Source organism: Melospiza georgiana, chromosome 1, assembly GCF_028018845.1.
Source record: "Melospiza georgiana isolate bMelGeo1 chromosome 1, bMelGeo1.pri, whole genome shotgun sequence".
Taxonomy (NCBI): domain Eukaryota; kingdom Metazoa; phylum Chordata; class Aves; order Passeriformes; family Passerellidae; genus Melospiza; species Melospiza georgiana.
The window spans coordinates 58,438,270-58,451,134 of NC_080430.1; the positions used below are offsets into that span (position 1 = coordinate 58,438,270).

At 38.4% G+C, this 12,865-nt stretch overlaps 1 protein-coding gene across 3 annotated transcripts in view; it reads left to right on the forward strand.

Moving 5' to 3' along the window:
- ADCY1 (adenylate cyclase 1) overlaps positions 1–12,865 on the forward strand; it is a 162,172-nt gene that overhangs the window by 45,448 nt on the left and 103,859 nt on the right. For all 3 annotated transcript variants that reach the window (XM_058044885.1, XM_058044894.1, XM_058044904.1), the window contains exon 2: positions 1,024–1,173. In XM_058044885.1, the coding sequence (XP_057900868.1) occupies positions 1,024–1,173 (150 nt within the window). The remainder of the gene's footprint in view (positions 1–1,023; positions 1,174–12,865) is intronic.

Below are 12,865 nucleotides of genomic sequence, written 5' to 3' on the forward strand. Positions count from 1 at the left end.
TTCTGATTTTTGGGAATTTGTGAGTCCCATGAATCCTTACCATGATGTTGTTGAAGGCTCTAGGGTATATAAGGATACTGGGACTGAAAAGACAATGGGTAAAAAGGCACCACTTTCTCCTAACTAAATAGACATTGCATTGCAGAAATTATAATCTGAAGACATGTTTGAGAGATATGGTGAGAAACTTGGACATAATTGCCTTTGATACAGAAGTTGTGTACAAACCACTGTTCGGTTATTTATGTTAGTTAAGTAACTTTATCACATATTGTTAAAACATTTAAAAAACCCAGAAAGGCAGTTGTGTCTTTTTGTGTCCTTCACAAAAACACTGTTCATAGAAGTAGTTCCAAAGTAATTCATGGTCACTGATTATTGCATAGTGGTGGGCCTTGGGTTGAGCTGAGGGCCATTATCTAAAAGGACTCAGCACTTTCTGAGAGATCTGCTGCAGGATAGCATCAACGATATTTTGGATGATTTCTCAAATAGTACAATATGGTTGCTAACAGTGAATAGGGGAAGAGAAACAGATTTTCCAAATGCAAACTACACAATATGAAAGCTTGGAGTACTTAGGCACACATTTTTTGCAGTCACGGATTTGTTAATCCCTGTCTTCTCCACTATTAAAAAAGGGACAATAATATATTTTCTTTACAAAGGCATAGAAAAACTATTTAAGTTTTCAGGGTATATTTGAACAAATACTGATGATATTACTCTCCTTATTAGGTGGACAGATCTGCCAATGGGCTGATGAAAGAAATGGTGATGAATGAAGATGACAAGCTAAAAGAAATTAACTCCAACAGATGCAAAATTCTGTATTATGCAGTATTGCTTTTCCATATTTGTGAAAGCTGCTGTAATTGTTTCAGTGCAGGAAGGGGTATCAGTGATGTGGCTAGCAAGGCACAGTTTTCAACAATTTTTTTTTAATATATCCTTGCTGAGAAGAAATGTAAAATGAAAATCTGTATTTTAAAATATACATTTATTTCTGTTTCTTTCTTACAGCTTGTGGCCAATGCAATCCTTTTTGTCAGTGTAAATTTGTATGGGGTCTTTGTGAGGATTTTGACAGAAAGGGCTCAAAGGAAGGCATTCCTTCAGGCCAGGAACTGCATTGAGGACAGGCTGAGACTGGAGGATGAAAATGAAAAACAGGTCAGTTTCTAAAACTTACTTATTTTTCTCTGTTTCTCCTGAGATGACTGTAGTTATGTGAACCATAGGTCAGGACATTGTTGCCAAATGTATGCTAGGGCATGTGTGCATTTCCATTGCATAGGAAATGCTGCCTTCCCCCATCTGCTTCAGGTCCTCCTCCCCAGAGGATGCACACTCTTCACTCTTCATCTGCAGAGCTCAGAGAAGGTACAGGCTGACTCCACAGCTACTGTCAGTTCCAGTGCCAGAGGGATCTATTTTAGGGCTGAATCAAAGTCAACACACTTTTGTAATATAAGATTGTGGTTATTTATCTGTATGGATGTTTTGGATGTTTTTGGTTGGGTGTTAGATGCACTGTAAGTACTTTTCTTCTCACTAAATGTTCTATAACGTGTTTGCCTTCATAGCATCGATAAAAAAAGTCAACATTTTGGGCACAAGGAGCTGCACTGGTAACTGAATAAGTATAAGTGATAACAAGAATGAATATATTATGTTTTTGTACAACTAATAATAAGAATAACTGTAATAGCAATCAGTATCTCTTCTCAAAAATCACTTCAGTTATTTGATAGTTTTTTCATACAATTTTATCAGTCAGCCTTCCAAGCATATTTGGAAACAATAGACAAAGAAAATGCTTATTGTGAACCTTGCTGTTTTTACTTACAGATCTTGATGCCATTTGGGTTTTCCCTTTTTTTTTTTTCCTTTATATGTTCTCTATATTTTTCGCACAAATATTTGTAACTCTGTCCCATTGTATTAGTAGCTACTTTTCCCAGTACTTTTTCATGGTCTTTCCCTATGCAGAAAGACAAAACATATTCCAGAGCTCCAAGCCTGGGAGGGTACAAGGCTCCATGCTATCTTGATTCCTCCTGGGAACCAAGGCTCAGAACAACTCTCTGAGATACATCTCATGGACAAAGTACAACAAGTGCTGAAGGGGGGGCTCCAGAGAAGGGACTTGGCCTCGGGAGGGAATTGCATCACCACTTGTCTTCCTAACTGGTATTTTTTATCAATTATGCTAATTTTCTGAACCTTTAAAAATGTACTTATCCCTGGAGAAGGATGGGCTTTTGTGGACATCTTTCCATAACTGCTTCTGAAGGCCTTCAAATAAAGTTCCCCTTTTATATTACCTCCTTGAGCTAAAATTATCTCAAGTTTCACTTCCAGGTTGGGAAAAAGACAACAATCTTTGTCTTTTATAGCTTAAACCTGTCATAGCTTAAATCTGCTATTATCTATCGGTGTGTAAGGTTTGGACTAGCTTTTTCTTTCTGTATAGGTGATAATAGAGAGTGACACTGGAATACCTCTGTGGTGTGGTTGTGATGGTGTTTCCTGGGGCCTTAGGATGAGGGAAGAGACGAGGATCTGACTCCATGTTTCAAAAGGCTTGATTTATTATTTTATGATACATATGATATTAAAACTATACTAAAAAATAAAAGAAAGGATTTCATCAGAAGGCTAGCTAAGAATAGAAAAAGAAAGAATGATGACAAAAGCTTGTGTCTTGGACAGAGAGTCTGAGCCAGCTGACTGTGATTGGCCATTAATTAGAAAAAACTACATGAGACCAATCACAGATCCACCTGTTGCATTCCATAGCAGCAGATAACCATTGTTTACATTTTGTTCCTGAGGCCTCTCAGTTTCTCAGGAGAAAAAAATCCTAAGGAAAGGATTTTTCAGAAAATGTGTCTGTGATGTGTGGCGGTTACTTAGACCAAACAAGATGGCAGGGTCCTCAAAGCTTGTGTACCTCACTCAATTTTACTATCCCTCATCTGCAATTTCTTTAGCAAGTCTGTTCCTATGTGTGGAGTAACACAAGTCCATAAGTACTTTCTGTTATGAATTAAGTGAATATGTTGTTTGTGAGCTGAACATACTCTCTAATAAGTAGACATCTCTTTGAACACTGCATGTCTTTGCTGGCTGTGTAAAAATGGTGTTAGAATCAAAGCCTTTAGATTTAATTCTGGTCTTTTGTAATCCAAGGCTGCAGACTTCTTAAAGGCATAAATGTGTCATAAATTCACTTATGGGATTTAAACAAGCCTGTCATTTCTGTCTTTGAAAACCTACTTCTGGGATCCAGCATGAAAACAAAATTGATTTTTTGTATTTCTCTTAGCAATTTCTCTTAACAAAAAAAAACCAAACCCACGTTAGCAATCTGTCTTATTTTATATGTTATCCATGCATGTAGAAACACAACAAAAGCAGTAACATTACACATAATTGCCATTATTGTTGATAGTGTACCTAGATAATCCTGCAAATGTTTTTCTAAGGCATTGTACAGGTCAGGAAAGAGAATAAACTTTTCTCTTACACTTGTGAAATTAATTTTATATATTACAGTGTAAAACTCAGTGCAGTTGTGAAATATGCTAATTAGTTGTCACAAGTAGCACCAAAATACTTTCTGTGGCTCTTCTCACACTGTATTAGCATAGCTCTAGAACCAGGGTGAGAATTAAAACACGATTACAGGCTACAGAATTATTCTGCAGTTGTTGTGGCATAACATACTCTGAGTTTCCAGCTGGCAGCACTCAAGAGTGTTTTGAGAGAAGAAATGCTGCTGACCTAGTTCAATTTTTGTGATCAGTTCTGTATTTTTGTTCTCTGAAGTATCAACATTACATGTTAAAAAGGTCTGAATGTTTTCATCAGACTTTCTTATCTCATCCAAATGATCTGCCCTAGAAAACATAACCCTTTAACACTGAGAATTGTGATCCAAAATGGTAAAATTATTCCCTGACATTTCTGTGCAAGTCTCTTACTGGAAAGAACATGGTCTTGACTTTTGAACAAACACAGCTTCCTGGAGTTGAAGTGTTGACTGTGTGAGACAGACACCACAGATGAAGCTGTAAGTGAGATTTCTTCCTCTGTGTCCTACTTACAGTGAATTCTCCTCATGGGATGTATTTGTAGTAAGAGCCCCAAAGGATAATTTTGATAAAACTATTTTTGTGAGCAAGAGTAAATATCTTGTGTTGGTGCATTTTTGGATTCATGCAAATAGCCTTGAAAGTGTTGCTGGGGAGAAAGAGAGCAGACAGATTCTGTTTGTTTTAATATTCAGTGTGAGGCTCACCCTGTTATCTATTATCTGTGGTCACAATGAATAACGGGCTTTCATGGCAGCATCATCCATTTCTTGCATTGTGGAATGTTGGATTGCAATTCCACCAGAAGCAAAGGCCAAGAACCAAGTTTTAGATAATGAGCAAATAGTTACAATCATTCACTTGGGATAAATACCTTTTCTCTTGTTATCTATAAATCTCAGCAGCAAGCCATCCTCTGCAGAGCAAACAGCTAAGAATAATTATTGGGAGGTGGGTCCATTTCCCTGGAATTCTGTTTTTTCTGTTCATGCTCCTTAAGAGCATGTGAGCACTTCCCCTCACTCCCACTGCACCATCTCTCTGTGTCCACTTCCTTAATTCCACATCATCCTTTGCCTGTATAGCAAAAAAAGCATTGTCACCCAGCTCCCTGAAGGACTCCTGGTCTTAAGACATCCCAGCTGTTCTCCTAGCAGTACTTCACCCCTTCCCAAGAAAGAAAGAAAGGAGCAAGTAGGGATGGGGAATGGGGGATGTATTCAATACAGAAAAAGGAGTCTGCTGCTGATGCAACTGATTGCCATCTGACTAAAAGGGAATATAAGGAAGATGTGACTCACTGTGTATTAATTGCATGTATAGTAGCTCCTGAAATGGAGCTGTGTTCCAAGGAAGAGATATGATTGTTCTTCTGAGTCTATCTTAATTTGAGAAGCAACTGGACCACTGTCTTCAAAGACCTGCAGACTCTCATTTTCCAAGTGTCTCTTTTAGCATCTTTATAGTTTTGTCATCCCCACAGTTTTGTGGTCATCACTGTAACTGGGTGCTAATTAATATTCGAAGTATGCGCTGTGTAAAACAACTGCCTTTTATTTGTCATGGACTTGTTGTCTGATTAATTGATTTTGTGCTTTCCAGCTCTTGTTTTGTGACATTGGTAATCATCCTGCCATAACCTCTTCCATGCCACTCACAACACTGTAGACTTTCATAACCCTGCTCATCTCTCTTTCCAAGGTGAAGGCCTGTCATATCGTTGGTCTGCTGATGCATGGAAGCTACATCCTAGCCCAGTCTTGCCAACCTTATAATGAATCTTAATCACATTCCCTCCTTTTCTTGCCCTGCCAAGAAGAATATTTTGATGCATATTCATACACTAAATTTGGGGATAAAACACATAATTTTCCTTGGTGAAATGCACTTGTTGTAGCACAGGTTGATATGAAAAGTGCCTGTTGCTTTCATATAAGGAAGGCCTGTTGCTTTCATATAAGGAAGGGAAAACATTTGACTTCATGCAAACCTTAAATATCTTCACCGATTATTTAGTTTCATTAGTACATGCAAGTATATTTGCACAATAAAGCCTTCTTTCAAGCCATTTGTTTAGATCTTTCCTTCCAACCTAAATGTAACTTTTGTACTTCCTCACAATTAGAATTGACATTGGAAAATCAACTGGAAAATAGCAAAGTATCCAGAACGGGTGAATTGCTGTCTTAAAAACTAATTGTGAAATCAAATCTAGTTTTTCAAACCTTTGGGACTGGAGAAATGTATTTATTGGTGGCACTTGTCTTTCAAGAAATAGTTGTGTACTTCACTACAACGCATGAAACTTTAATCTATTTAATATAAGAAACTGAGTGAAGCACTTAAAAATTACTGGGAATTAGGAAGCTTGGGGCTGAGACAGCCAGCTGTGTGTCTAGCTTCAGGACCACAACACTGCCACTCCAGCTAGACTAATTAGATTTGCTGAAATGTTGTTCAACACCATGCTACTGCAATAACACTGATTCTGGGAGACAGACTAGAACTTTGGTGACGGTCTGCAGTTCCTTCATACATGTTCACCAGCTAATGTGCAGCTAGCTAAATTTTCCTTATGCAGTGCTGAATTTTGTGTGCAAATATCTGCATGCTATGTGTCTGCATTCCAAGTGTCTTCTGCAATTTAGGGCAATGTCCTTAATGTTGCATGTAGTAACTGGGTCACCACTGAGTCAAAGGTTTGATTAATAACTATTCATAGAAACGGAAAAGGTGTCAACAAAAGATAACACGTCTCTCACTGCATCATACTTTGAACTACTGCTTAGGTTGTCTTGCTTTCGAATTCTCTGCCTCATTCCCCTTTAAAAAAATTTGATCTAGACATTTTGCATTTTGGATGTCTGTACCACCTCCTGTATATTTCAGTAAAAAGTTGACTCCTACAGAAGCCCTCCAGTGGGTTTGTCTGTTGTGTTTAATTTCAAGCCCTTATGAAGAAAGGGAAAAATTACATTAACTTTGAATAAAGCAAATAGTGTTGGATCTTGTTTTGGTAGTGGATAACAGTTTGATGAGATTTTTAGCTTTTTAATTCAGCAACCAAATGAAGGAATTAGTTATTTGCACAGCCCCAGGCAGAAGTAATTTCTAGAGTGCCTGACATCGCGCTTATCAGGTTCTCCTCATGTTTCCCGTACTTTTTGTCCTCAGAATATCGCATCTTTTTTTTTCAGTGCAGAATAATATATGAAATCTATCATTAATACAGTCCTTGTTTCTGTAACCATTCATACTGGCAGAATGCATCAGCAAATCACCCTGCAGCAAAAATTTCACACGGATCATGTGTGGATGCAAAACCATATTCCTGTCAAATGATGCAGCAGGGAAGTGATACTGGTTTTGCAGAAAGTGCAAGGTATCTGGTGATGCTTGGTCCTCTGCAAAAGCTAGCCAGTATGATCTTTGAAAAATATAGGTCGACTAATTTTAGCTAGCAGGGTGAGCCTGTACAACATTGCTACTATGTTCTATGTTACAGAACAGCTTAAAATTGTATCTATTACATCATCAAATTACAGTCTTACACAGGAAATTCTATCTTCAAAAATCTATTTGTTCTTTACTAGGATCAGGCAAAAGAAGAAATAAGGAGTGTTGCAATTTCAGGCTGTCAGTTTGAACTACTGGACTTCAGGCCCACTTGTGCAGGCTGACCAGCAGTGTCTCTTAGCCAAATCAGAGATTAGAAATTATCTTGGTGTCTGCTTCGTTTGCCCCATTTGGCTGCTTAGATCCTTACACAGAAAAGAAATACATGGCATCCCTGGTCCATCTTCTGCCTGTCTCAGGTAAAAAGAGATATGGAGGTACATTTCTGTCTCCCACAAAGCAATAATTGCCCAGAAGCTTTCTACTGACCAGCACCTGTTAGTCTCCAGTCCTGCAATAATCGTGCGTGTGTCTATCCTTCACAGAGCAAATAATAAAACTCAGGGCTACTCAGATTAAATAGATTAAGGCTTTAGCTTAAACCTGAAGTTATTCGGAGTTGCTTGCAACCTCCTGCAAGGAAAGGTATAGCAAACAAATAAATGTGTTTTAATTTTACAGATCTGTTGCATGTCTTGGTTTGCAGAATGAACATCTTATCTGCATCCAGCTAGTGCAAGAAGCTACACTGCTTGGCATACCACCAGGACTCCTCTTATCTGACTTTGGCCAAGTAAAAGTGAGGCTTGTAGTCTAACCCTTTAATTTACTGGCTGTAATCCCTAATAGTAACAGGCATATCCAAGGGCAGTTCAACCTTTCTATCCTGAGCTCTTTGTTAAAACAGAAGATGAGGTTTTTTTCTTTGGGAGTGGTTACAAGAGGACACCGCAACTTAGGGCTGCGCAGCTGTAGGATAAGAGATGCACCTTGCTACTAGACTTGCAGTTCCAAAGTGTAGCATAAATAACAAAATGGGTAACATAGAATAAAAACATATATTTGTAAATCATATAAAGTTCATATATTTTAGTTACCTTGTAATTTTATTACACTAGTTTCATGCCTTTATTTTACAAAATGAAACTTAAGGAAAGTCTATAAAAACATTTAAAAAAACAACATATAAGAACAGGCTAGGTCATTACTATAACTATTTGGTTGAACTTTATTTCATCCCTTGAAATTTTTCTGATGTTAGTAAATGTTGTGGTTTAATTCCAAGCACAGCTAAGCAGCACATAGCTCTTTCCTCCTTCTCTCTCTCCATGGTGGGATGGGGGAAAGAATAGAAAGAACAAAGGTGAGAAAGTTCATGGATTGACATAAAGACACTTTAATAGCCAAAGCAAAAGCTATACATGCAAGCAAAACAAAACAAGAAATTAAGTCGCTGCTTCCCATTGGCAGATTGGTGTTCAGCCATTCTTAGGAAAGCAGAGTTTGGTCAAATGTAATGGTCACTAGAGAAGACAAATTCCATGACTATGAATATCATCCTCCTTCCTCTTTTTTTCCAACAGTTTATATGCTGAACATGGCACCATATGTTATGGAAAATCCCTTTGGTTAGTTGGGGTCAGGTGTCCCCAACTAACCAAAGAATCTGTCGCCACCCAGACTCTTGTGCATATAAAGCCTCCTCACTGGCAGGATGATGTGAGAGGCAGAAAATCCCTTGGCTCTGAGTGCACTCTGATCAGCAATAACTGAAACATCCCTGTGTTATCAATGCTGTTTTCAGCACAAATCCAAAACACAGCACCCTACTAGCCACTGTGAAGAAAATTAACTCTATTATTCTGTGTAAAAAGAAAGCAAATTAAATATGTAAATTAAATTGGTTATCAGCCATTCCATTTTTTGTCACAAGATATCAGTGGCATCCTGGCCTGTATCAGTAATAGTGTGGCCAGCACGACTGGGGAAGTGATTGTCCCCAGGTACTGGGCACTGGTCAGGCCACATTTTGAATCCTGTGTTCAGATGTGGGCTCCTCACTACAAGAAAGGCATTGAGGGGCTGGAGCGTGTCCAGAGAAGGGCAGTTAAGCTGGGGAAGGGTCTGGAGAGTAAGTCCTGTGAGGAGGTGTTGAGAGAGTTGGGGTTGTTTAGCTTGAAGAAAAGGAGGCTCGGGGGGATTGTATTGATCTCTACAACTGCATGAAAGGAGGTTGTAGCCAGGTGAGGGTCAGTCTCTTCTCCCAGGTAACAAGTGACAAGAGGACATGGCCTCAAACTCTACCAAGGGAGGTTCAGGTTGGACCTTAGGAAGAATTTCTTCATGGAAAGGACAGTCAAGCATAGTTATGGGCTGCCCAGGGAGGTGATGGAGTCTCCATCATTGGATGTGTTCAAACAAACCAACTGTACGTGGCACTCAGTGCCATGGTCTTGTTGACAAGGGAGTGTCTGACCAGAGGTTGGACTTGGTGATCTCAGAGGCCTTTTCCAATCTAGATGATTCTGCAATAAATTGATAACTTAAAAATTGGTGGTTATATAATTCTAAACCTGTTATTACTCTGGCTGTTAGGACTTTTGGAACAAATAATGGAAAATTTATAATATGTTCTCTTTCAAGCAACTGTCAATCAAATATGCTAGTGTTTGACTCTGAATTTTTCAGTTTATTTTTCCTACTTGCATTGTGTAGCTTCAATTAGAGAGAGCAAAGGAGGAGGGGTGAACAGGCTCACACAAACCTGTCCTTATTAGATGACTAAAGACACACAACCATACAGTCTTAAGCAGATAACAGTTTTCAGCAGATAGCATCATGGATGACAGTTGCCAAGGCAAATAATCATAATTAGGCAGACTGGCTGTAGTGCATCAGATTCTGAAGTTCAACTGTAAGACAAATAATTCAAAAGAGTTTCTAAATTGATTTCTAAATTTATAGCAATATCCATGACAGAAGTGTGGTATGAACACTAATACAATGTTGTTATGCATTTTAGTAGGATGCCACAGTATGAAGTAAAGCAACCTCAATAGTGAATACTGATTTTCTTCCCTCAGCAGCAGGAATTCATAGAAAACTTTAAAATGTCATTTGAAAAGTTCTCTTGCATGTATTTTTATTGTTGTTCACTTCTAGAACAGTCTTAACTGTAATAAAAAAGTTATCTAACATGTTACACAAATTTGACACTTTCCCTGTGCCAGTCTTCTAACACAGGGTGGTTCCACCATAGACCATAAACTGTTTTGTCGCCTAAGTGTTTCATGTCACAGCAGCTGGCACCACCACATGTGCAGTTTGCCAAATTATATGTTACCACTTGAGCACAGATTATCTCCTTGAACAGAATACTAAGCTGGGCACTTAACTTTCATTCCAATATATGAGAAAGTATATGCTGCTGGCACGCATATTCTTATGGATTTTTTTTCCTGTTTCCTTTGGCCAACTGCCTATGGAGGAAAAGAGCTAGATTACACCCCATTAACTGGCAAAAGAAATACATTCTAAGGTAGTATTTTTATCAGGTTTGCCATACTAAATGAACTTCTGTCTTTCATGTGATCTAAATTCTTTCCAAGGATTCCGTTCCCCACTACGTCTTCAATACAAACTTATTTCATTTGGAATTTAGCTCCCCTTCATTCACATTTGATTAGGAATTTCCCAGTTTGACAAGGAAAAAATGAGTTAAATCTGAGTCACACTTGCTATTTTAATTAGGTGAATACATTCTTTGCTTCCTTAGCATATTACTGATTGGTCCTTGTTCTTCTACTCTGGAAGGCAATGAGATTTTCTCCTATGGGTTAGTCTTGCTTCCTTGCTCTGTAGAAACACAAAAAGGAGGAAAAGACAAAAGCATTTAGGTTTTTCTAATCTAAATTAGAAAAACATCTAGATTTTTCAAAGCAAACCATATTTATATCTTAGTCTTTGGAGATTCAGACATCTATTCCATTTTATTGTTTTATGCTACGATTTTCTTTCCTATTGCTATAGTAAAGGCATTTACAGTCTTTGAAAAAGGAAATGCTAACTACTTGCCATGGAATAAGTATTTCTTAGGTTCTAAAATTACTTTTATTGACTTCAGGTTCCTGGGCTTTTTTCATTCCTTGGTTTGCTTACACCCCACTAGTGGGCTCAGTACTTACCAGTAGCAATCAAAAAGCTTATCTCACCTGAAGATTTCATGCTTTTTCTGCCACCAGCAGAGATCTGTACTAAAAAAGAGCGCATGCTGATAATGAGTCGCTGCCGCAACTCTAAATGAAAGTGTGTGATGCTGTATGAGACAGCAGCAGTTGTGTGAACCATTGGTACTAGCACAGCACTGTGTCCTCAAAGTTCCATTAATTCTGGACTGTCAGCTACAGATTGCGTTGGCTCCAACAAGGACAGAAGACTGAAGTGTTAGTAGTCTTTCTCTTGCTGCTTCCCTATGTTGGCTCCATTTCCCAACCAGGTGCCAGAGGAGACCACAGAGATTTGCCACATATCTATGTAGAGTTGGTGGAGATATGTGGGTTTTGGAGGAGCCTGGGGAAGGAGAATGTCATAACTCATGTGTCGCAGTAGAAACCCACAAGTCATCCACAACAGCCAATCTTTATTCTTCACAGCTCATATTTATATAGTTTGCTAAAGGCATTGTCTTTAACTCTAATTGGTTATTTACTTATGGCAATTCAGTTCATTGGTTAGTAGTTGCTAGTGTATATGTCTGTCAAAGCTTTCCTCTTTAATGATCTTTACATTCTTTTTTCGAGGGTACAGAATCATTCTCACAGTTAGAAACCCTATTTTTACAGGTGCATATTACTTTCTCAAGGGAAAGTTAGGCTACCTATTAGCTGTACTTCGCTGAAGTAGAAGGCCTGAGCCATGATTTTACAAGGGTAACCAAGGTTCTTACTTTATAAGGCTTTACCTATATGCAACACTCATGGGATGGAGGAAAATCAGAGAATGACACAGTCCCGGAACCAACTTCAGCTGTAACATGTAGCGTGTTCTTCAAGAAAAATTCCACTAGTTGAGGGTTGGAGCCTTAATGAGGGCAGAAGAGGGGGATGCGTCCATCTTGCCGAAGGTTAAGCTCTCTCTTCCTGTGGAATACATCCTTGCCTAATCAAGATTTTCAACGTTACATTGGTGGAACAAACCAGACATGGTTGTGGAATGGAAAGATGTGCTGTTGTAACTGTAGATGAAACTTCGTACACCATGAGTAAGCCAGTAAAAATTTGTCTACTCTTACATTTACCGTGGAAGGGGTAGCATTGGTAAAGCTGATGCTGCTTTGTGAGTCCCTCTGCCTAAATTTTGGAAGAAGAAATACAATAACAGGATTGTCCCAGTCCTGTTCATGATGGAACACAGGACAGTGTGTGGCACTTAAGCCTCTAGAAAATCTGAGCTCACAGATGTCCCATCTGCAGGCCAGCTTAGGAATTGCAATTAGGGCTTCTGTGTTCCCTCTAATCATGACATAAGCAGATGATTGGTGCTCTTTGTGATAATTTTTAAGACCTCTCTTTATTTTAATCAGAAAATATTTTCAATAATAAATTATAATTTATAATTAATAAAGAAGAATAAATAATAATTTTTGAATTTATGCTTTAAGTGTGCCTTTTTTGTTTTTAACATATATACTCAAACTACCTTTGCATACAGTCAAGTGCTACCATGAAGGGATCTTTTCACTGGATGATGAAAACGAGTCTTCCTGACTCTGCAGGACAGGGGGAAAATGTTTTATTTCCACACAGGAAGATTTAGAAAAGTATGTTCAGTGGCTCTTCTGTGCCACACAAAGTCTCATCTTCATTGATATA